The following is a 25,508-nucleotide window of genomic DNA, read 5'->3' as shown; positions in this document are numbered from 1 at the left end:
TGAATGTTGCAAGTCTAATCAGTGCAAGCTTAAAACACCTTATTTTCTGAAACTCGGTGCAGGTATCTTGCCTCTGGTATTCATGTGGTACATTTGATTATTTGTCTGCAATTCTATACAAACACAGAGGCAGATAGTGGGCGTGTGTATAACAGGTCCCAAACTGGACCTGAATCCTACTGTACATTGCACCCCCATTAGGAAAATGGGCACCATCCAAACAGTGATACCTTGGAAGGGAACATTCAAGAATACTGATGTAATTCTCAGAATTTAATTATAATAGATATAATTAATAAGTGACTGTATTTCAGAAGAAATTATCTAAAGTTGCTGCTTTGTTGTATGGAGTAAACAGAGAGATTTATCAGACTTCACTATTCTTAATACAAGACACCTATGAAAAATAAGTACAAATTACTAAAAATGCTAATTCAAAACAAATATTTTGCGAACATAAGTCATGAACTTTCTAAGTGATCTGAGACACTGATTTAACTTTTCCGAAAGTTAACGAAAACCACACAGGAGTTCCATTCCCTAGAGGTAATGCTGATTTATTCTCATTACTTAGAGAGCAGTAGTTTTATCTCCCATTGCTGTAAGAGGTATGCTGGCACCTACTGATCAAGGCATCTCTGTTTTCTGCTATTTCATTCATCAGCAGGCTATGATGGGCTGCATTTCCCCATGAGGAAGGCAAACACATCACACTTTTCCATGGAAAAGGAGTCATATGAAGCAATTCATGGAAAAATATTTTGGAGATTAGACCCATAAAGCTCAAAACAAACATCTTTTGTTTTGTCAAGCGAAGGTTTTTTGGTAGGATAATACATTAATAGGGCTCCCAGGAACTACTTGCCCTCTCATTCAGGATGTGTCACACAAAGAACAAGAATCACCACAACAGTAATTAAATATTTCTATTTATTTTTTTCATTAATACAGTATTTCCTTCCCCACAGACAAATAAAAAGAACTATTCATAAGATATTTATTGAAGAACTATCAAAATAGAGTGCTACAGGATCTCTTGCTTCTTTTAGAAGATATCTGCTTTAGTATTACTCATAAACATCACTGATGACTACAGCATAACCAACCTTTTTCCCCAACCTAAATATCCACAATGGATCCAAGGCACATAACAGTGTATTAATTTTGGGAACCAGGTTTAACCTAGTACTCAGAACAGAAAAGGTATAATAATTACTATTTGAAGAGGAAGTTTATTAATTATGAGGGCAGATTAGGCTACTGCCAGATGGCAAATTACTCTACTGGTGAAGATCAGAGTTTTGATTTCTTCTGGAAGAAGCTGACAATAGCATTTACACATTCATCAGACAACCACCTCTCTGTCAGCACTTCACACTCTCTACCGTTGACTGCATGGAGCTTCTCCTTTTCCATACTTCGTAACAGCTGCTTGGACACTGCCAAGGACTGGAGGAGAAAGAGAGGAACATTGGGAAGATAAGTTTTCTACACTTTAATGCTTCAGGAAAGAATACAAAACCCACACTGGAATTCTAACCCAACTGCATTAACATCATATCTCTTCACTTTTAGTCAACTCTTAACTGGACATATTTATTGCATTTAATTCCCCATACTGCTAATAAGGTAGAGAAGGCTCATGGGAGGCAAACCAGCAGTCCCCTAAGTGCTCATAATCAGAATAGATGGGCAAAAGAAACAAAATCAAAAACAAAATTAAAGTATCTGCAGTGTCAAATGCCACCCACATTATCAGCAGCTGGCACAGCTGTCTCCTCCTGTCCAAAGTAACGCAAGACCGCCATGACTTCAGTAATCTTGCAAATCCTAAACTAGGGAGCAGGAACACTGAGTTCAGAAAAAATTAAAGCCACCCAGTGTCATCTTGAGTGCCCACACTATAATAATACTGCAGAACCAGTGGTAAGATTCTTAAATATAAACTACTGCCAAAATAAAAACCTAAGAGAAGCTACCCAAGGCACTCAGAGACACTGCACAGGTGGATTAAACAGTTAATTTGTAAGGCTTTTCAGCCACTGCATCTCCGTGGACAGTTCATTGTCTTAGATGCAGACAGTAGAAGAGAAGGATCTGTTTCCCAGCAGAAGAGAGACAGATCTGTGCTTGAAGAAAAATATATTGAGCTTCGTTATTTCGATTAAGGATGAAGTGACAGGATACATTTGGCAGAAGAATTGGGAATGCTACAGGATTACAAGGTGAAGAAAAATTAAAAATACTGACATTTTTGGGGAGGCTTGCATAAGCTTCCAATCTTGCCCAAACTTCCTTCTGAAAACTGCTGTCAGGGAAGACTTCAGTCACAAGTCCCTGGGCACAGGCTTCTGCTGCAGTCAGCTTTTTATTGAAAAGCAACATCTCACTTGCCTATATAAAAAAAATAAAGCGTGATTCAACAAGACACAAGACTTGAGTTATCTGACAGGGAAGCTGCATGCTTCCACATCACATTCATTTTACCCTCTTGCTTGTTAAGATCCTGCCCTCTGAAAAGAACACAGAATAGATGATGATGATGATTGTTATAATTGTTATTAAGAAACCTCCAGATGCTGTCTGCTTCAAAGGTCCTGCTCAAGCAGGGTACTCAGTCCCATCATCCAGGCTATAATGAAGAAGTTACGCAAGTTTTACACCCAGAATCAACCCCTGGGCTTCATCACTAGGGACTGGCCTACAGTTTCTACTCTTCACTAGGACTGTACATGTCTTTTTGAGTGGAGCTCCAAGGTTGCAATCTGAAATTACCTCATCATAAATGTGTTTGTTCACTTTGGCAGTGACTCCAAGATTTCTAGAACATGTACTGGCAGGCTGAGTCTCACTGAAAAGACTACTCTTGGTACTTGGATGTCTATGAAGCACTTGCTCTGCTCTTTATAGATTTAAATCCTGCTCAAAAAATACATTATATTAATGCATGAAATATCAGATAAGTATTTAAAACTATCCAGATTTTTTCTGTGGGATAACAAAAGAAGCAAAAAGGATTTATGCTCTTATGAGAAAATGATTCTGCTGTCTCTTTTAACTATTATTTAGTTTCCTTATTTCTAGAATAGACAGATAAATTAAGAGTATGGATAGAAGACCACACTTGTTCTCACAGTCAGAGTATACCAATACACAAAGGTCAGATGATCCCACAGGCAGTGCAGACATTCTTACCTTGGCTAAGCCCATAATTTTTGGGAACAGGTAAGAGGAACATCCTTCTGGGCTCTGCCCAAGTTGACTAAATGGGCTGTGAAACGTAGCCTGGGAAAACAAAAACAAAATAAAGGAAACCTTACATCAGAGCATGGAATTGAAGTACTAGGATTTAATTTTCATTTTAAATCTTCTACTGAGACAGAGTTCACCAAACACATCTGAATTATTACCATAATAGCCTTCAAATACTATCAGGTAACATTGCTTCATCCTCTCAATGCACCCCAGAGCCAACTTTGTATCATTCCATTCTCACGTCCAACAACCCTGTTGATGAAGTTATATTATTTGAATACAGGACTTAGAGAAACTAATGTGTATGTGCAAAATCTTTACAGAAAGGATGTTCATGCACGTTTCCCTTAAAAGTTATTAAATACATATTCCAAATAATTTAGGAGGCAAAAAGCATTTCTGTCTTTCTGAAGGAACACCAAGTTTATTCTTCTCCCGAAAAATTTAAGTCACTGAATCTTCTTTCACCAAATTTTAAGGAAATCTAAAAAGAGCCTGTGCCAGAAATTCAGCAAGGAGTCATACAAAATAATACCATAACTGCAAATTAGAACTGAACAGTGAACAATCTGTTAGAACATAGAAAATGAGAAGGCTTCAATAAACTTGAATGTAGTAGGAAAGCTGTCACAAAGGATAATCTAAGTAAAAGGCTAGGTTAGATCCTATAGAAATCCTCCAAGAACTGTTACCAAGAGTCCAAGCAAAAGCTGTCCCAGTGCAGGTAGGAAGGTACTAGCAGACTCAAAATAATCAGCTTGTCATGCACTTTAAACACAAATATACAGAAAGTGAAAACTATGTCAGATAATAAGTATGCAACTAATATAAGCATGCATAAATTAAAAAAAAAAACCACAAGGCAAAAATAAGATGCATTTATATCTATATATATTTATTGATGATATATACATCCAGCAAAAGGAAATTCAAGTATGAATTTCAAGCCATTCAAGAAAGAAGGATAATGTTAACAGGACAAAACATTTCATGCGTATTTGGATTAAACTTCAACTAAATCTATACTAACTCATGCCTATAAGAAGATGGTATGATGAGGGAAAGTGACTAGACTTCCAAATAGTCTTAATAAAATTGAGAGATATGAGTAAGAAGATACTACTGACGGGCAAGTTAAAGTTTGTCAGGAACAACTTGGTATGTAGCATGTGATATACAACAGAGAAAAGTGTTTTACTGGCAACTTTGCAGTAAGGGATCCAGGTCTTAGATCAGATCCCAAGAACATAAATCAAGTAACACAGTGGGGTGTCAAATTGGAAATACAGCCTGCAGAATGTAGAGAAGTAGTTCTGCTCCATTTCACATGAATAAGACACAAGCTGGAGTGATGTGTCCAGCTTGTACTACTATGCTTAAAGAGACACAGAGCAAATGGAAGGAGTCCTGAGGAATGTGACTGCAGGCTGCATGAGGAAAAGCTAAACAAATGGCAGCTGTTCAGCTCATAAAAAAGGAATAGACTGAGAAGAGAAGGTAAACCTGAGATATATCTAATAGTTTAAGTATTGTGATGGCCAAGATTATTCCAAGGGAGTTCTTTAAACTGAGGAACAAAATACCCTGTAGCAAAACAAGTCAGATGAGAGAAGTGAAAGAGGGAGAAGACAATATCTTTCTAGTAAAAAAAGAGATCTATGGACCATAATTGACTGAATAAATCATGCACACTATACAAGCATATGTCAGGAGTGACACAGTTATCAGTGATCTGTAATGAATTACTTCAGCCAGTTATTGAACTTCCATTCCATAATAAATTTTTGTTCTCCCTTTCATACCTAGAAGGGACCTCACAAACAATTTCACACCAGCTTAGAAGAGGGCCTCTTAGAAAAGAGCCTCCAAGCTGGAGTTTACATACTCCAGCATAACTCCGTAACTACAGCACAGGAAATTCCATGCATGTTAACCACTGGCTGATGCACCCCTGTGCTGGTTATTAATATAGGTAGGTGTTCCTTGATATGATATGCAAAGCCTTTAGACTTTTCTGAAGTGTTCTTTTCTGTCAGATTACCCCAAATCAAATAATATTCAATACAGAAAGAGGCCTAAAGACTATGTTGAGATAGCCATGTAATGTACTTACCCTGTCAGAAGCATAGACAAGGTCACACAAACCAAGGAGTGTTACAGAGACTCCAATAGCTGGGCCATTTACCACTGCAATCAGTGGTTTAGGAAAATCAATAAAATGACCCACAAACTCTCTAGAGAGAAGGGAAAACAGAAGATGCAAGATGTAAGAGACACATCTCAAGGGTTTTTCATCCAATAAAAACAAATTGCAAAACACATGATTAGACACTGCATAACAAAACCCATGAGCTAGATAGAAACTATGTAATGTATGGTTTCTGAGCCTTTCAGAAATGAATTCTGACAAAATAAGAACTATTTGGAACAGCTGCATTTCTTTGGCAACTAAGAATCAAGCATGTACATGTCAGCAGAGCTTTCCTAGTTCCTGTGATCAAGTCATGGAAGTGTGTTCCTCTTCAGCTACAGTTGCTGAATACAGCTCACTGACAAGAGCCCTCTCTCTGCCTATACATCCATCCCAACTCCACCCGTGGATACCAGTTCCCTTCACAGACTCTGTTCTGCAGTGAAGCCCCAACAGGCACCAACACTGTGATGTTACCACAACACAGAATTCCCTAGTGCTCTTCCGTACAGGTTAGAGAAAACAGCATTTTGTTTCATCTGACAGCTGCTTCACCATCTAAGAGGTGCAAGATGGATTCTCAAAATAAAACATTTTCCAGAAGAGAACCGTGTCATAAGAACTCCATTTCTCTGGCATCTCTGTGCACTGGTTGTAGCGAAGCAGTGTGCCTGTGTAATAGTAACAGCCCAACAAACACAGGCTTCTCACAAGAGCAAGGTTAAAGACCATAAAGCACACGAGACCCTGCATTGTGCTCAACACCCTACAAAACACCACGGGCTGGAATGGAACCCCCTCAGCACCACTGAGTAACATTTTCACAACAGGCTCACACTGCATCAGTATCACTTTGAGGGGCAACTGTGATCCACAGACAGCTCACCTAAGTAAAAGCTGCAAAACTGAGTACTATTCTTGCAGTTCATGTTTAAAACGTAAACCAAAACCACTGATTTTATGTGTATTTTAGCTTATCCACCAGTCACAAGTGCCTAAGGAAACAATCCAATTTGCAAGCATCTCTCAGATGCAATTACCACATACAGAAGTAAAAGAGAAGACAAAATCTGCTTAAGGGAAAAAAAGAAATAGACCATTATGAGAGATGATATCCCTGATCTACTTGGCCTTAGAAAATAAATTAAACAGGTGAATTAAAACTTAAAGGCAGAATCAAGATTTTGAACAAACTCATTACACCTGCCTCTGCTCAAAGAAGTCTACCAGTGAAGGTATTTTGGCATTTCCTTCTAGTGTAGACACTGCTGGATACCAAAAAACCCTCAATTCTTTCATACATAGTTAAAACAATGTTTCTGTCATTATACCTGTATGTAGTTTGGGGACTAAACAAGGAAATCAAGTCCTTAGCATCCCTGTACTTAAAAAGACTTCTAATATTAATCTATTTATTTCATACAATCAATACCACTTCCTCTCACGCAATCTTTGTGTTTATGCACATGGTGAGCCCTTAGACACAGTCACCTAAATAGATGAATTGCAGCATAACTGGGTCTCTGCTGTTGTGTTTTCTAACAAATTATGCAGATTATATTTTCCCATTACAGTAACTTATGCATATATGAAAACAAGATATTCTACTTGAGTAATACTGCTCCATCTTTTGCCATCTTCTTCATTTCACCAGGCTTGACATTAGTGAAATTATTCAGATCATTTCCACTACTATAGTAGTCTCCATTTCCTGCAGAGAACACACAGGAGTAAATGCACCAATGGTTTCTGAGTAGGAAAGAGAAGAGAAGCTTTCATTTATTACACTTACAAAAGGATTTCATCCCAAATGTCTAATAACATTAAGTAATTACAGGGACTTTCTCAAAGTGTACACAATATTTTAAAGGACATCTTGGGTTTAAAAGTAAGTTTTGACTGTCAATTTGTCAAAAATAAATAATCAGCAAAAAGCCAAAGAATGTTAGCTGTGAAATATTTGATGGGGAAAATTAAGTTTTTTTTTCTGTAACTGTCAGATGGAAAAAAATATTTTATTTCTTTCCCTGCACACTTCCTCAGGGTTTTTTTTTCTGTCAATTTGCCACCATTCAAACAATTAGATGTGAGAAACTTATTTTTAAACAGGACAATGGAAAGGTAAGTTGATGCATCTCCCTTCACCCACCTTCAAACTGATGAAGAAATCAAAAGTAGACAGAATAATCTATTTAATATGTGGTATCACATATTAAATAAAGTTTCACATTTTTTGTGATCTATTTAGAAAAAGGCATAGCAGTCTAGCGATAAGACTGACAGCACTGCACTGACATCACTGTACTGGAAGATGGGATTTTTCAGTAAGAAACAGATAAGCTTGTATTCAATGTATAAGTCAGTCTGAGGCACCACCAAAAAAGCAAGAAGCATTTAAAAGCTGACTGCATGACTCAATTGCCTAATTCACCCTATGTTCCATGAGGACATTCACAGGATGGGACCTAATTTACACTGCAGTGCTCTTTATTCACTGTGTGAAAAGGAACAGACACGTTTTGCAGAGGTGTCTGCTGTTGACTCACAGCTATATAACGTGTTAGACTTTCCAGCTTCAGTTGTGTGAATCGCTTTTCTTATCTTCTAAGGGCTGTGGTGCACAGTCATTGCTACAGAAAGGAAATCCAGCATTCTGGGAATGGGAACCAGGTGTTGGTAAAGCAGACAGTGGAGAAGAATTTGCAAGCAATTACCTCAGAGTAAACAGGATCAAGGCCAAATTCACCTTAAAATCACACTACTTAGCTGCCAGCAAAAATTCAAGTTTTGGCTAATTTCCTAAAAGGACACTTTTCTGCAATGAGGACGGGCCAGACAGGTAGCTACTCAAAAGTAATAAAGCCCTTAGGAGTATTCCATGCCCATCATCTCAGATGAGAAAGATGTTTTGATGTAACAAAAGCTTGCTTAAGTATTTAAAACACCACCTTGAAGAAAATTTGCCAAAACACTATGGAAAAATCTTTGGTCTATAATAGAGGAAAGAATTTTCTCACTTAATTTTACCTTAGTCTAAATACAGGTAGGTATTTCATGTCAGTACTATACCTTGGTATAATATAAAACATACCAGTAATAACTGCTATGGTAGAATCATTTTTTCCAGCTTCTTGAAGTGCTTTGATAATTTCTCTGTACATCTGCATAAAAGGAAAATCTACAAAGTAAAAATGTGATGCTGCAAAAGAATATAAAAATGAGATTGACACTGACAACAAGCAACTCAAGAGATAGGTTAGCTACGATCCTTTTAAGTACTTAAGAAAAATTAGTTACGCACAGAAAGTTTGCTATTACATGTGAAGTACTTCTGACCATAAAGACACATACTTGCAGTACTCAAAACTTGCAGTGCAAATCTAAAGGACAAAATAAGATCCTTTGGAAAAACAAGCACTGACATGAAATAGCCAATTTCAATACAGCAGTTTAAGTGGACAAAATAACATATTAAAGTATTAGCAGCAGTGAGGTGAAGACCCTGCTCCAGTATCTCTGCATTTGTGAACCAGGATGATTGTGATGCTTCCAACAGGTTGGACTTAGCAATGAAGATAAATGTCAGAAACAGAAGATCACCTACACATACATGCAGCAGTGCTGAGCCAAAGGCTGCACAAATGCTTTGTTATACTCAACACGGCAGACAAATCTTGCATCCAAAACACAGGCCAGTGTTCCTGCAGTTTGCTATTTTAATTTAGTGTAGACCATAATCCTATATGTTAAGTTTGAAAGAAATTAAGAGATACAGAAAAGCGTAATCTGTAAAGTTTTAGCTGAATGATTTCATTTTGTACTGGATATTTACTCCTTAGGTTGTTGTTGGATCCCTCACAAAGTTCAGATCACCATGCTTCAGTCAGTTCTGCTGAACCCATGGTAAGGACTCTTTAAAGATTAAAGTAGCTTTTCCAGAAAGGGAAAAAAAAAAGAATATTCCCAAGTTCATTTCTTTACCTGATGGTTGATGGCATTTTTCCTATCAGGTCGGTTAAACATTATCTTTGTGATGTTGTTTTTGGTAGTAACTATTAATGTTTCATAGCCATCATGTCTGCCCTCTTCTGGAGAAACTTCTTTCTTCTGGCTAGTAGATTCTGCAGAGACCAGACTTGAGACAAGTTCTGCATATTTCTGTCTGGCATCATCCTGCAGTAAAAGAAAACAAATTTAAAAATAGAGAAGAAAAAAAAAAGGGGGGAGGGAGGAAAAAACCTTTTTAAAAAGTAAGAAGAAAATAACACACACAAGATCTTATATTCATGAAATCATGCAACTGTGTTTTATTAAAAAAAAAAAATACAAAACCCCTCCCCTATATTTAAGAATCTTTTTGACAGAGCTCAGCAACTACTACTGAGCAGCAGGCCTAATGCACCACTGACACAGCTGACTGAAATGCTTGTTTCCTTCATTTACTAGCAGCTGAGGAAACCATTCCAGTTCTAAGCAGTCAGACTTACTAAAGCCTGCATGAAAAAGGAACGCTTATGTATCATTGCATCTTTATTCTCCCTGCTTGCTTAACTTGACTTCTCTAAAGGTTATGAAAGATACTAAAAATATCAAGATATATTAAGAAGAATGAAGAGAGGCTCTCAACACACCATTTTTTTCAGTCTTTTAGTCAACAGCATAAGAGACTGACTTTTTAATATGGCAAAGTTATGAATTTGCTGGATTCAGAGATTTGTGTCTTGTTGTAAGAACTGAGAAGCTCAATCCATCTTTCTTAAAGAGAAGAGCAGAATGGACCATAATGCAAAAAAACCCACTATTTGCACTGCAAGTCACCACATAAGATCTCTTACACAAATACAAGCTGGCAGTAATAATGTAGAACTAGGCTTACACAGTAAAAAAAAAAAAATCTCCAAACACTGAAGCAGTGAAGTGACTGAGGAATACAGTAGGAAACATTCTGATGGCTGAAGCAGAGATGCTCAACTAGCATGTAATATTTTTAGTCAACAGCCACTCACTTAAAGACCAGGCACTTCAAGGTAATCTACAAAGTATTTCAGTGAAATTACGGGTTTTGTCACCTTAGACAAATTGCCAAGAGAGTTCCATGCATCCCACTTGGCTTTCTTGACGAAGTCCAGCATACCTGGTTTTGGAGCATTGCAGGGACCTTCAGTAGCCTGAAAAGAGAGAGAAACAGACTTATTTAAACCTTTGATTCAAGCTCAGATGATTTGGCAGAAAAGATGATGACTGTTCTGAATACTCATCTGATCAGGGTACAGAATTCAACTCAGAGAGAAGGAATACTGGTTGGACAATATTCTGATAATTCACATACCACAAGGATTTCAGTGTCTGCTATTTCTAATATTGTACTAGGCTTCCAGAAGCACCTAACAATATGAGAGACTGGTTGCCAAAATACCCATGGCATGTTAAACTCTCCTGCCTCAAAAACTGTGGAAATTGTATACTTACAAAGAATGTTAAAGACTCGTTAGCTGTGTGAAGAGACCATTGAATAGAAACTATTAATCTGGATCTTACGTCAAAGCTGGCCCTGCTACAAGCAAAGGCATTGGGCCAGCTGAATTGCAAGAGTCTGAGCTATCCTGAAGTATTCTATGATTAGTTTTCCTGAAGAAAAATAAACTATTGGAAAGAAATATTTCATGTGGGAGGCAGGAAAGAAATAAAGAATACATTTACGAGGTCACTATTATTAATCAAAAAAGCTACCTGGAACCATCAGCTGTCTTTAAGGTTTTTGTAAATCAATTACTGATTGCCTTCCTCAACATAACAAGCCACAGCCTGTACTGACCCTGCAGTCAATCCTGATCCACAAATACTTCCTGAAATATCAATACAATTGCTGCTATGGACATAAAGCCATTTCTGCAAACATCTCTTTTCATGCTGCAGTAAAAACTAACCTTCACTCGAACTGTGAAGGAATAGTTCCTTGAATTCAAAATAAACAAAAAAAATCCCAAACAAAACCTACAATGACGACACTAAAAAATAAAAAAAAAAAAGAGGAAAAAACCCCAGAAATCAACTTTCAAATGTCAAGACCATTATATTATAGGCCCAGATGACCATACAACAAGAAATCTAAGAGGAAGCATTCAGCCTACTCTTTTCTTCAAGGCATAAGCCATTTTCGAAAGCTGAATCAATATTATTATATTGAAGGCATCACACAATGGATGTAATTTTGCTCTGTTTCTTTGAATAAAGGTTTCTACTCAAAACATGAAAATACAGGTTTGGCTGCCCTCAGAATTTAGGTATTTTAAGGGGCTGACATTTCAGGAACACAATTTGAGCACATAAAATGAAGAGCCTGTTAACACAATACATTTGAACGGCCTGTATTTTAAATAAATTTTACAGGCCCATCCTCTTAGGTTACAAATGCTCCTTCCCAAACAAAAGACAAGTCAAGCCTACCTGTTTAAACAGGGCATAGAGTTTCAACTTAGTTTCATTCCCAGGATCTTTTTTCAAAAGCTTCAGCTCTTCTTGAGCCTTTTGGAAGTCCTTCTGGCTGACCTGCATGGTGGCTGCAGTCATGTGCAGGTGAATTGCTGGAACACAAGCAGCTTGTGTTGGCCTGGGAATAAGTAGGGAAAAGAAAAAAACACATTATTTGATTTTTGTGAAAGACTAGAGGAGAAAAAAACACATTGCTTTTTAAGACATTTAAAGTAAACATGAAACATTACATACAACACTAATCAAAACAACAAGAAGAAAGATACTAAAAGTCACAAGAAAGTTGCTTTAGAAGTTTGCTTTTGCTGTGATATAATTGACTTTTGGAAGTTATTATTTTTTATTAATTATTTAAATCCCATCCGGTTGTACTCAGCACCTTGAATAACACATTCAATTCTGGGCCTCTCACTACAAGATAGACATTTTGGCACTATAATGTGTCCAAAGAAGGGAACAAAGCTGCTGCAGGGTCTGGAGCACAAATCCTGTGAGGAGCAGCTGAGGGAGCTGGGGTTTTATAGCCTGGAGAAAAGGATGCTCAGAGGGACCCTGTCAGTCCCTACAACTGCCTGAAAGGAGGCTGTAGCCACATGGGGGTCAGTCCCTTCTCACAAGTAACAACTGACAGATGAGAGGGAACAGCTTCGAGTTGCATCAGCCAGTTTAGATTAGCAAAGAAAATCTTCCTAACATCCAGATGGGTGGTCAGGCATTGGAAGAGGCTGCTCAGGGAAGTGGTGGAGTCACCATGCCAGGAGGTATTTAAAAGATGTGTCTGTGTGGTATCTGGGAACATGATTTAGTGGTGGACTTAGGAGTACTGGGTTAATGGTTGGACTTGATGATCTCAAAGGCCTTTCCAACCTAAATGGTTCTATGATTAGCAGCTTTATACATCCATGAATCAAGATGAGTATGCAGCCTGTCTGTCTGCTCTTCATGATCTTTTCAAGCGTGCGTGCTTCTAGCCAGAAGCATTTAAATTTGAAAGTCTGGCTTCTCCTTTCAGGGCAGCACAAGTGAAGACTAATTTCAAAATGTACTTTGCAAAAGGACTGTCAGTAAACCAGCTAGTAGACACTTGAGAGAAAAAAAAGGCAGTCAAAATATTCTGGGAGAACAACTTCCAGAAAAAGTCAGTTCCATCAAAACCTCCCCCAAAAGTAGCAAACCTAACCCAACTCTCTAATACTTCATAAAAGCAGGTTTACTTCAGTAAAGTTTGGAATCAAAAGCCAAGAAGTCTTCCAATTTTTGATTTAGTTCAAGAAGGCAAAAGCATGTTGTCACAGTTTTGGGTTTTCTTTTTTTGTTAAATTGCAATATATGTTAAGCATTTTTATTATTTTTAAAATGCTTGCAGTTTATCTATGAACCTTCTTTCTCTATTCTGAAAAGAAAAAAGGTCCAACTTTCCCTATTCTAACTTACAGACACACCTGTTATGTTAGAACATCACATATATGATATATTTTATAGTCAGTCTCATTTGAAAAATTAATGAGCACCTCAAATGGAGACTGACAGAATGTTTAATCAATTTAATGCTAATATTTCAGTAACAGGTCAATCATTTAACTGCCTTTTTATACATGCCTAATGAGAATTTAAAAGATATTCTACTGCCTTCCTCAAAAAATATCTTCATTGCTCTTATTTCTTTAAGAAAATTTATTTTCTGATGAAAGCCTTAAAGTTGCAGGCAAAAAGTGTGAAGAATGCGAACTGTTCCCCATTAATTTTTTTTTCTCTTTCATTTTATGTAGACAGATATGTAATAATATTTTTAAGACCTATTGGTTTTATGTCCTATTACAGCCCATGTTCCTTAATAACTTCAAAGTCCTGATATTTTGGAGATACCAAGTTTGAATGACAGGCATGGAAAGAATATTTTTTGCTATACACAAAATTTCTTTCAAAGTGAAAGGACTTCAAAATTTGTTTCAAAATCTCATGCCAGTAGCAAGAAACCTATCTGAACAATAAAAAATGGAATAGGCTATCAGAAAAGGTTGCAGGAACAGAAAGTCCTTTTACTTAAGCTGATCTGCTGTAAGCCTTTATTAAGATAGCAGTGCACCCAGACAAACATGGTGTAAACAACTCTCACTGTAACCAACATTCAAGTTAGTGTGTTCAGAAGACTCTGTCAGAGTTTAAGGAGTTCATCCTTTAAATAGCCAGGAGATTATTTAGCCAACTTGTGGACTCCCCTTCCAGCATCAAAAAAAAAAAATACAAAATAACTTCAACAGAAAAAAGTGCACCTAAATGGAAATGGATACAAGATTTTAAACACTGCATCTTTTTCATTAGTCTGTCCTGCAGTCCCAGAACAAGCCACTTTCAGTTCCTATTCCCAAACGTGTTTTTAAAGTTCCATTTACAGGAAGAAGTGAGCATTCAGGAAGAGTAGTTTTTTGTTTTGGCTTGGCTTTTTTTCCCCTCTAATTTTGCTAGCCATCTTTGGAATTACTGGAATGCTACTGTCTCCAAGATTTTCTTATCAGTCTAGGCAGTGACAGAGATAGATCCCATGTTTAAAAATGGAGATTTGGGTTTACATCATGTTTGACAATCTGGATTTCACTCCAGCCTGGCTGTGGTCAGTATCATAAGTAGGCTTTAAGAATCTCTTTTATATACAATTTGATAATGATCATAAATTAACAAAAGTTGAGGATGAGCAGCTGGGGAGAGAAGGATGCCATAGCAGCTGGTCTGAAGGTATGTACACACATTCATGGTTAAGGTTGGTTTAGTCTGAGTTTCTTTGTATTTAGCAGGTCACAGCTCTCTTCCTTATTAAGGATGCAAAGTGAAGAAGTTAGAAAAGGATGAGAAAACAATTAGGTGAATCAAAATAATTTGGCTGGGGAAAAGTAGAACAATCTTTCAGTAAGTTCTGGCTGAGAGGAACTTTGCTGTTTGGTTATATTCACTTCTTAGTTACATGTTTGGGTAAAATTGTTATCTATCCACTTCAAATACTTAATCTTTCATTCTTTTTTTCCTCCTTACCTACCAATTTTTAATAGGAAATGGTGCAACCTAGGTGTTTATTCAAGTCTGTTTATAAGAAAAGGTCTTTTATCTTTCATTCTTCCTTGCTGCTTGTAGCTCAATTCTCTGCAGGACATTGATGATTCACCCCATTCCTTCAGCCTGCTGATCTCTACAGACATTTCCTACACACAAGAGATGCTCATCAATTCTCGACATGCTAAGGCTAAGCTGATTACTAAGATTTATCTATTAAAATGACAACAAAGGATGAAAACAAAGGAAAAAATAAGTTATTTCACAATTAATTAATCTTGGGCAGGACTTCATTCTTCAGAGGCACACATGAACAGCAGTAAGAAAGCTCCTCCATCCCAAGTAGATCACACAGAGTGAGGAGATGACTCGACACCTCTCAGCACACACAGCAGTGCTGCCACCTCTGGCACTGGCCAGTGGTGCCATGCCACAGTCACAAGGACAGAGGAACAGGAGAGGTTGCTGCAGTACAGTGTGCAACAATTTTGCTCCCCCACTGGCTGCTCCCTTGCAGTGACACCGTCCTCCTTAGTCACTCACTGAGCGAATCCATGCACCACTTTAGTGGCCACACAAGACTTTGAGGAAACCATGCAAGGCAGGCAAAAAGTCTGGAACCTGACATATAAGCTTTTAATCCAAGGAGAAAAAGAAGCCTAGGAAAGGCAGTAAAAAAACCCCTTTGAATTTCTCTTTCTCATCTACTCACCGCAACAAAGTGAAATAATTTCCTTCACAAAGCTTCCTCTTTATTGTCCTGCACCCTGTGGCCAATAAGCTGCCTGTGCCCCACTGGTACAAATTACCTTTGCTGTAGTGGCACCCACAGAAGAGTGGTGAGGGCTGGGCAACCTCCCCCAGCTGGGTAAAAAGCCAGCTCCCACCAGAGAGCCAGAAGGAAGAGGAGTCACAACTTGGCAGTACAGTCTGAGTCCATGACAAATGCCTGTGCTCTCCTGCAAGACCAGTCACTGGGGACTTCACAAGTTGTACACTCTGAAAATAGAAATAAATCCGGGCATCACTGTCTGAACCTGAAACATCCAGGCTGACAATCATTTCATATTTATTGCCTTGGTTCAGACCTTTGTTGCCATTCAGGATACCTTGGAGGCTCAACATTCAACCTATTCACTCTATCTGTTCACTTAAATGTCTCTTATCCCAATAAACATTCAAATGCTTCTTATATTTAGGACTGCAATTACACTGAATGTAATTCTCACTGTTTATATTATTCACAAAAAGACTGCAAAGCCTGTTAAAGGTACTCTCACTTCTCTGTAGTTCTGTCACTTGCATAAGGACTTTAAAAGAGTTAAAAATGCCAACATTTTGTAAAGATCTGACTGTTCACTTTCTAACTTTTAAAGCAACATAGCAGTTTCCTCATAAAGATTCAACATAAGTCAAAAGATCTCTTTGCACAGCAAACATCAGACACTCAGCAAAAGAAAGGGATGGATATACCTGAAATCCATCTTCCATTTACTTAGTACAAGTTTTCTTTTAAACATTAGTAGATTGCAGGGAAATAAAGCACATAGAAAAGCAGTTAAAAGTCCTATTACGATTAAAAGCAGAGGGTGCTAGAGCCTGCTAGACCATGCTAAAGCCATGCTCACATGGCTTTAAAACTTCTGACAGAAATGGAAAACACTCATTTTACATTATTTTAAGTAGCTCTAGGGAGACAAGCAAGAAAAAGAACAGGACGTGTTGTTGGACAGAAGCAAGAAACACGTGAAACTGTCACTTGGACAAATCCCACATCATCTTTTGTCCATTATGTGTAATACTTCAGATCATGTGTACAACATCCCGTCTTTGCCATGATCGCTATCTCAAGGTGCTGTCATTTCTTCCATTGCTCTTTCCACACGATCCTCATGCAGAGCAGTGAAGGGCACAGTAACCACCCCTTGCCATTTCCCATACACAGTTTTACAGCATCATAAAGTGGCACTATTTCTGCTTATGTTCTTTCCGTCTTAAGAGGAAATTAAATGAAATATTGGTTTGCTGCTGCTGTTTAAGGAGTCGTATGGGTTGTTTTTTGTTGGGCTTTTTTTAGTTATAACACAAAGCAATCAATTTCCACAAAACTCAAGCTGCTCAGTGTTTGGTTATAACCTAGAACAAGCTTCTGATTGCATGGCTCTCCTGAATCCCCACAAAAAAGAGAGAGCACACATTTCCTGGCCCAGCCCACATCTGATTTGCAGGTGCCAGCCAGACCTCCAATTTTTCTACAAGGTTCAGGAGCCTAAAACCTATCCCAAGAGCCTCACCTGACCCAGCACCAGCAAGTGCTGCTCCTAGAGGCTGCTCTGAAGTCATACAGGAGGAGAGCAACCAATGTGACCTCCTTGCTCCCTCGTCCTCCTGCTGTGGGGACACATCCATCCAAAGTGAGGAACCATATGTGCTCCCTGCCAAGGTCACTGGGGTGGTCCTTGCCTGCTGGCGCCTGGACAATACCACTCCAACCAGTTTCAGGCTGCATTCTCCTTCTTTCAGCAGCACTTCTCTACTTTGATCCTCCCTTAAAATTATCCTGATTTTTTTCCCTGGAGGGGAAAAGGGATCAGGAGAAGGAACAGCAACTTTGGATCATTAGTTCAGCTACATCAAGGGGCACAGGAGCAGAGCTGGTGGGAAAGCTTGTCACCACTGGCAATTGTAGCAACTGGTAGGAAATGATGAGTGAGAGAATAGAAACCTGTATTTAAACTGTAACTATGAGAAAAATGAGTGAACCATCTGAAAAAGAAAATTTAACCTAACACACCAACTTCTCTCATTCCCCTCCCCCCACCCAAGACTTGATATCAGAATCTCTAATAAGATTTTAAAAAAGAAAGTTTAATTACCAAATAATGACAATGAGCAAAGCATTAGCAGTACCGTGCTTCCTTGGTAACCAGGGAACAAAATATTTATTATTTTCCATAGCACTTGAAGTATTTTCTGCAATATTTTTCATGCAATAAACTTAAAGCTGTACTTCACTTTATTTTGCTGACAAGAGAAAGCTATTGTCTATGCTGTTAACATAAAAATTATTAGAAAATTTTAATCTGCAGGTTCCCCAAGTAATCATTCATCACACCACGGGTTATATTATACTGAAACCAAACAGATAATAATGTAACGTTAAGGATTCACAAGTTTTTTACATAGCCCAAGCACTTACACAGCAATATAAGAGCTTTCCCCATACTGCTTAAATCGGGGAAATACCAAGTTTTATTAACCATGGCAACACCATGAAGGAGCTGATGACTCAGCAGACAGAACTCCAGCCTTCCTAAAAAAAAAATATGCCCAAGATGTAAGGAACCAACTATCCCTTCCTGTTCCAATAGCACAGTCCCTGGCAGTACCCCACCATAGCAATAAATTCTAGTTACTCCATGCTATCAGGCAATAAGAATGTTCCTAGTGTTCTCATATTTCCAATGTATCTAACTAGTAGAAAAATATCAGGTCAAATACTCTATAAGCAATTTACTTATTGCTCGTTTAACAAACAGAAAGAAATGAAAGTCAAATTATTTTCCCCTTTACGCTAGAATACTTCAAGAATTGTTCTAAACACAAGTTTGGTGTATAAATCCTTATCAGCTGTTACTACTTCATGCTTCTACACTGTTTTGACATCTAAAATCTAGAAGATAATTATGTGTCTGTTGGCAAATTGAAGAGCTGAATCACTGTTGTTTAATGCAAGTGGCTCAGCTGCACTAGATAGTTCCTTTTTCAATATTAAAGAATAGCTAAGAATGAAAGCTCTAGATTACCATTCACTGAGATATGAAATGGTCAGATCTTTGTGCTCTATACACACAGTTTTATTTTATTTATGCTCTCATCACAGCTGCTGGGAGGGACGCTAGAATCATCTCCTGAAATCTCCACAAGAACTGTCTCTTTCCAGCAGGCTTACCATTCACATGGTGAATGGCTAAGGCATGAGAGAACCTTCCATGTATTCACAGTCCATGTAAGACATCTCTAAAAGCAGGAAGGTTTACAGACAGATATCCTCTGAAACACATTTCAAAGTTAAAAACAGGAACATTAGCAGAAAAAAAGTATAGAGCTGCAGTACTCATACATGTGACATTTGCAAAAAAAAAAAAATCACTGAGTTTATTGCAGCATTTGGAGAGCAGCAAACTCAACTACTTATTTCTTACACATTCTTGTACATTCATGTACACAACTACAATTTCTTACACATTCTTATCCAAGGTGACTTAACAAAAAGTTATGAACAAATACTCAAAATCATTTTGCTGCTGATGGAGAAGGGAAAAAGCCATTTTGATTCAGCTTGCAGGGACAAATCTTGTTGGCTGTATGGAGAGCAAGAAAACATATACTTTAACATTAAAGGACTTATGGCCAACATAGGTAGGTTTCTTGACAAGGACACAACCAGCTCCTTCAGCTCCCACTCACATCAGAATACTCACTGACACTCCTCATAGTGCAACAGTGAAAGGAAACAAAAGTTTTGTCTGAGGTTTACTTTCTCTCCTGAATCCATAACACCTAGATACAATAGGGGTGAACAAAATGAATACTGAACAAAACAGTAACAAAGCAGTATTTTCCATTCCGAAATGGAAATTAGACACATACCAAGGGACTCCACATCAGGTCTTACTAAGATAGTGTAAAAAGCTTAAATTATAGCATTTAGAAGGTTGCACCTAAAGCAGCACCTCCCAAGACAGAGGTCAGAGGATTGTGTTGAATTATGCCAGTTATAAGTGGGGATGCAACACAGGCAGAGTCAAACTCACTTCTATCATTGTAGAGATCATAAAGAATTATTGATCTGGGAAAGAGGTCAACAGCCCATATAACTTGCAAGTTCCTTCTCTGAATAAAAGTGCTTTTCATTCTGGCATCATACTGGCAGTTAAGAAAATCAACACAAAACCAAACAGATTCTTCTGTTTCAGAAACAGGCTGACTATACTGACATGTTTGCAACAGTAAGCATTTTACAAGCATGTATATCATGGTATGAAATGATGGCATATATGAAATTTTAAATTTATCCTGTTTAATGACTATCCTCTAAGGACCAAATTATTAAAGAATTACTGGCCATTCTATAAGCTACATACCTCTTACACCAGACCTTTTACCAGAAAAAATATTAACAGAACACCTTACCAGAAAAAACAGTAGCCACTCTTTTGGAGGACCAAAGAATCAGCAAAAAATCCATACAACACAACATTTCTAATCCTCAATAAAGAATTTTTATTCATAACTAAGAATGAAATGTCTTCTATTCAACACTGATGAGGCCACACTGGGATCACTGCATTCAGTCCTAAGTTTCACAGTACAAGAGACATGGTCATACTGGAAAGAAACCAGAAAAGAACCACAAAGATGCAGCATCTCACATATGAAGGGAGTCCTAGAGAACTGGGATTGTTCAGAAGGCTGTGTTCCAAGACAATCCACCCTCAGGACTTCCAGACACCTTGACTTGATATTAGCTATGAACTGTGAAATCCAGCTCAACTACATACAGCTTGCTGCTGTGGATTACATTTTGTTGATTTTAACAGCTGTGTGTATTTCCATTCAAAACAATTTAAGAGCGCACTTAAATAAGGACATAAGTTTACGAAGACACTTCAGAAAACTATCCAATCACCCCAACCCTACCTTTTGTCTTTTAAGTTGTATTGGTAAAGCAGCATGAGCAAACAAGATGTAGTAACCCCTGCAATTAACATGAGCATTTGCAGAGAAAGCCTCCCATTAAGAGATTTAGTTGTTCATTTTGTTGTTCATTCCTTTGACTAGTTAAGCCCAATATTCAAAACACAGTGGGTTAGTTTACTCCAATAGCTATGTTTCAGAATCGTGCCCCTTAAAGAAAAAGAGAAATTCAAGATCCATTGGTGATATGAAAGACCTTTCTGAAAGACTCCAACAGTTATCTTACAAACACTAGGGGAATTTGATTTTACCAGTATTTTGCAAGAACTTACTGCAAAAGTCAAGTGGCACAAGGGTTCAAGAATGGAAAGAAGTTAGTTTCTTTAATATATAAACCAAAATAAATATTAATAGTTAAAAGGCAAGGAAAGTATGATGAGCTCTCCAAACTTCCTAAACTGACTTGTAACAAGACGGAAAAGCTTAGGGAAAAAATAGGTTTAAAATTAAGGCAGATAAGTGCTCGGCTTGCTTTTTTGCAGGCCAGACAAGGGTCTGTGACCCACATAACTTAGATCACAAACAAGAACTAGATCTGACCTAACAAGGGAAGTTTGCAAAGATAATCATGGTTATCTTGAGCAGAAGGAGCAGAGTACCTGAGCACTACAGAATCCAGCACAAGCCAAGGAGAGCTGATAAATGGAAATCTGTCACGGAAAAAGATGCTGGTTGATAGGGAACAGCAAAGAGCTGAGCATGGTGTGCTAGTGCAGCCTGAAATTCAGCACCAAGAGGCACAGCTTTCAGAAAGTCAGAAACCAAAATGCAAGAGCCTGTGTAAGACAGCATCAGGGAGTAAAAAAGCCACACTCTACAGGGCTTCCCTGGTATAGGAGCAAGGTCTGTGTTTTGTACTGTGAATAAGACACTACCCTTGTAAGTGGACACATTTCCCATGTCAGTGAGCCAGGATGCATTCCCATTCAACTGCTAGTAAGTGGGGAAGTTAGCAGGCAGATGTTTGGGAGGCTGCAGGACATCTGCCTACACATCACTGACACCAGAAGGGAAACAAGACCCAACTCATCTACATTTGGGGGGAAGTTTCAGGCATTAAAGCAGCTTCTACTGCCAGCACCAGAGGTTTTGGTACAAACCCCAAAGACTTAGGACGTTTGAAGTTTTTAACAATATACTCTGATCTATTACTTAAGAGTAACACTACAAAAATCCAGTCTTTCTCCTTGTAAAGGGAAATTGATTAGGGATGATTAGGGATGACAGCAGACAGTAGGAAAGAAAAGGAAAGCTGCTACAATATAGAAATAGAGCCCGGTGACGGGAAAGTCAGTGAAGAGGTAATAGTGCCCTTTTTGCTCAGCCAGCATGAGAACATCAGAACAAAGCTCCTAAAATTTATATGTCCATACCCAACCACAACTATCTGAATAGGATTGACAGAAAGGACTAGATATTTCCCACCACAGGGATACAAGGCAGGCTCTGTCTGAGGCCAATTAGGTCCTCATGGCCAAACTGGGAAAAAAGAAAGAGAACAGAAAAGGGGATACCACCAGACTTACTGATCACCTCCAGGATGGCAGTAGGCTCAAAGAGGTTTTCCACAAGGCATGTAGGTGTGCTGGCATCCAGAGTTCTCCTCAAATGCAGGAAACTTTATTGCATGTCTGTAGCAGTGGAAAAGTGTATTTATGTGCTCCTCACATATTGAAAAGAAGCAAACAAAGCTGTGATGCAGGTGATACATCATTAAGAGCAATCAAGAAGTCTTTTCAGGAAATGCCTTGGAATACTGAACTGCTTCCAATCAAAGGAGGCCTCTGAGCACAGTCACCTGATGAAGCAAGAAATAATCTCTCAGCTGCAAGAGACCAGTTCTTCCTCTACTCTCAGCAGAGCAACTTCTTCATAAAAGCAGAGCTTCATGGCAAAGCAAAGCCTCTAGGCCATAAAGACCCAGGACTTTACATCTGGCTGTCTCAGTGGGAGGCAGGGCAGAAAAGAGCCATAGCCTTTTTCTGTGGATCTACAGGTGTGTAGTCTGAGAGGAGTAAAGGAAAAGATGGAAGGATTATAATGTCCTGCTTTGCCATAAATCAATTAAAGGGTGTTTGACATAACCAACAAAGACAACTGCACTACCAAGTAAAGAGTAAGCAATTCAGGGAGCAGGATCAATTAACACCCAGGCAGAAGTACAAAAAGACTGCAGACACTGAATAAGGACTGTTGTGTGTTGTGCTTGAACACCTGAACTCCTGCCATGTGGGTGGACTGTAAACATCCAGATGTTTTGTCATGAGATGATGAGGGGATGCCAAGAAAAGATTTGGAATGCTGCTCAAGAGACAAATAGATGGAAGTGAACTTGAACTCTTAAGAGTGCTGAGTCCCAAGCTGAAAACCAGATACTGTAGTAGTTATTTACTGTGAGCAGGAAGTATTCCAGGCACAGGGAGAGACCAACAAGGCTACAGAAGCAAGGAGAAGCCAACAGTGTAAGAGAAAATTAATTGGCTTTCAATTAACTTCACTTAAAGACCAGCATTTAATAATGCTCCTATGAAAGTTTCATGGCAAAGATCTGAATGCAAAGGGCCCTCCAACCTCAAGTATCTGAATGCAAAGACTGTCAAATGCGTACAAACCCAGGAAGACCCTTCTGAATGTGCATTTGCATCAGCATCCCCTCTCCTCAGATGAATTTAAACTTGAAATATTATGTATTGTAACAGGGCAGGACAAGAAGAGCCTGTGGAGCTTAGAATTCTATATCTGAAAGAATTATGGACATCTTGCTTCGAAAAAGTAACAAACCAAAATAAAGTAAGACCAAATCTTGCATTTTGCCTTTATATTTGTACAAGTCTCTCTTTCACTGTTCCAAGGATATGACTCCTTTTTCCAAGATCAGACTGCAAAAAATGTTTCCTAAATTCACTGCAGAGCAATGTTTCCAATGTCTTTGATAAAATTCTGCTTGCATACTGCTAATACAGAAAATAAAGCTCAACTTTCTAGTGCTCCAGCATTAGAAAAATTGCACTATTTTTTATTATATCTGATTAAATACTAAAAATATGAGCCCATTATTAATACTGATTTATGAATTGCTGTCTCATACAGAATCGTGACATTTCAAATATATCTGACTCCACTAACCCAACGATGATCAGCAGGCCAGTCTTTTACATGTTTTCTCAATTTAGAACTGCTTTCCCTCACTCTCATTGTAACAACTTAGCTACATTAAATTAACACTATTTAGCAGAGAAAGCTTGCCTAGATAATTCTTTTTTTGAAATGAGGGCAGAAGTCACACAATTCTCTTTGTTTCTCCCTCTGTCTTAGGATGTTCACACAATTACTTCAAATAATTCCTTACAAAGCTTTGGGTGAAACATATTACACTTTAATGCATAAATATCTTACAGTCTTCTGGTTAAGATACGCTCATGCCTAACAGACCTTGGATACTTGAGTAAAAGCATTTCACTTATGAAAGTGTGCACTGTAGCAGTCAAATCTGCACGTTGTTACCAACCAGAGTATCACACATCTTTAAATCTACTGATATGATAATGTCTGCCTCATTATTCTATTTAGGAACTTTTTTACCAAGTATTTACCAAGTTTAAACTTGCCTTAAACTTGTTTACCAAGTTTACCAACACACCTTGCTTTTTCTTGATTATTAAGTTATTTTTGATCAGAAGAGGAAATTCTCTGAATTTACATACTTTGTGATTCTTATTCATATAGAAGCAACACATACAAGCAACTTTATAGTGGAACTTCCGAGTTAGCCATTTTCAATAAAAATGTGTATCACACAATTCCAAGTGCAATTGCAACTCAAGCCACCCCTTCTGCTTCCCACTGCCCAGCTAACACTGAAGGTGCACGGGTGCTGCACCCCACGCTCCAGCACATGACACTTGACTTGGAAACACCTTAAAGGCAATATGAAATAAATAAAGGTGTAGAAGATACTGCATGATTATCTGGAAATCCAGAAAAGTCTTAGCAAGAAACCCTAATTAGCTGGACACACAATTAAGCTTGTTTCTGTCAAAGCCAGGCTGGCTCTGAGTAACCCGGTCCAGTGGAAGGTGTCCCTGCCCCTGGCAGGAGAGCTGGAATTAGATGAACTTTAAGGTCCCCTCTAACTCAAACAATTTATGATTATGTGATCTATGGGACTGATAAAATAAAATACAGAAAACAAGAAAAGGCCCAAGCAAACACACTCTTTTACACATTTCAGCAGGGTTTTGGATACCTCCCCTCCAGCCTAACCAACAACTTCTCTGGTTGCGAAATATCCGCCTCAGGAAAGCATCAAGCACAGCTTTCCCACTCCCAAGCTGTGTTCAAACACTTAAAGGCGGTTGGTACGCCCAGAGGGGTCTCCAGCTTTAGCAGAAAGCGACCTCCCCGGTTTTCGGGACTAGAGCGGTGCTCGGCCCGGCGCACTAAGGCCGGGCCATCCCGGGAACGCCAGCCCGGCTCATCCAGCGGCGCGGACATGGGAGCACCTCTCCGCATGCCGAGCACCGGCCGGAGGCAGCCGGGGCTGCCCAGCCCCCGGCACGGAGGGACACCCCCGGCACGGAGGGACACCCCCGGCACGGAGGGACACCCCCGGCACGGAGGGACACCCCCGGGCCCCGCCGCTGCCGGCCCGGCCCGCCCCGTGGGGGGCCCCGCCGGGCAGCCCTGACGCGATCGGCACTCACCTTGTCCCGCAGGGCGACCGCCAACATAGCCTCCGGACGAAGGTCAGGGCGGGGGACGCCAT

At 38.9% G+C, this 25,508-nt stretch overlaps 1 protein-coding gene across 1 annotated transcript; it reads right to left on the bottom strand.

Moving 5' to 3' along the window:
- Positions 1 to 953: 953 nt before the first annotated feature.
- On the bottom strand, positions 954 to 25,508 carry ECI2 (enoyl-CoA delta isomerase 2). The gene is made up of 10 exons (XM_062499258.1): positions 25,447 to 25,508; positions 11,894 to 12,056; positions 10,516 to 10,614; positions 9,428 to 9,619; positions 8,538 to 8,607; positions 7,055 to 7,157; positions 5,369 to 5,489; positions 3,196 to 3,285; positions 2,251 to 2,394; positions 954 to 1,449 (listed from the first exon to the last, which is right to left on the bottom strand). The coding sequence occupies exons 1-10, from the start codon at positions 25,506 to 25,508 to the stop codon at positions 1,294 to 1,296; spliced, it is 1,200 nt and encodes a 399-aa protein (XP_062355242.1). The 3' UTR covers positions 954 to 1,293.

This window comes from Cinclus cinclus, chromosome 1, assembly GCF_963662255.1.
Source record: "Cinclus cinclus chromosome 1, bCinCin1.1, whole genome shotgun sequence".
NCBI classification, from domain to species: domain Eukaryota; kingdom Metazoa; phylum Chordata; class Aves; order Passeriformes; family Cinclidae; genus Cinclus; species Cinclus cinclus.
Note: the sequence above shows the minus strand (reverse complement) of the source record. Positions and strands in the feature narration are given on the sequence as shown.

Bases quoted from the DNA above. Each gene is read 5' to 3' on its own strand.
- ECI2 (XM_062499258.1), bottom strand. From the start codon at position 25,508: ATGGCGTCCCCCGCCCTGACCTTCGTCCGGAGGCTATGTTGGCGGTCG. The intron at 8,608-9,427 runs GTAAAGAAATGA...CCTTTTATGCAG, and splicing joins AAAATGCCATCAACCATCAG to ATGTACAGAGAAATTATCAA. The intron at 7,158-8,537 runs GTATGTTTTATA...TGTTCTCTGCAG, and splicing joins TACCATAGCAGTTATTACTG to GAAATGGAGACTACTATAGT.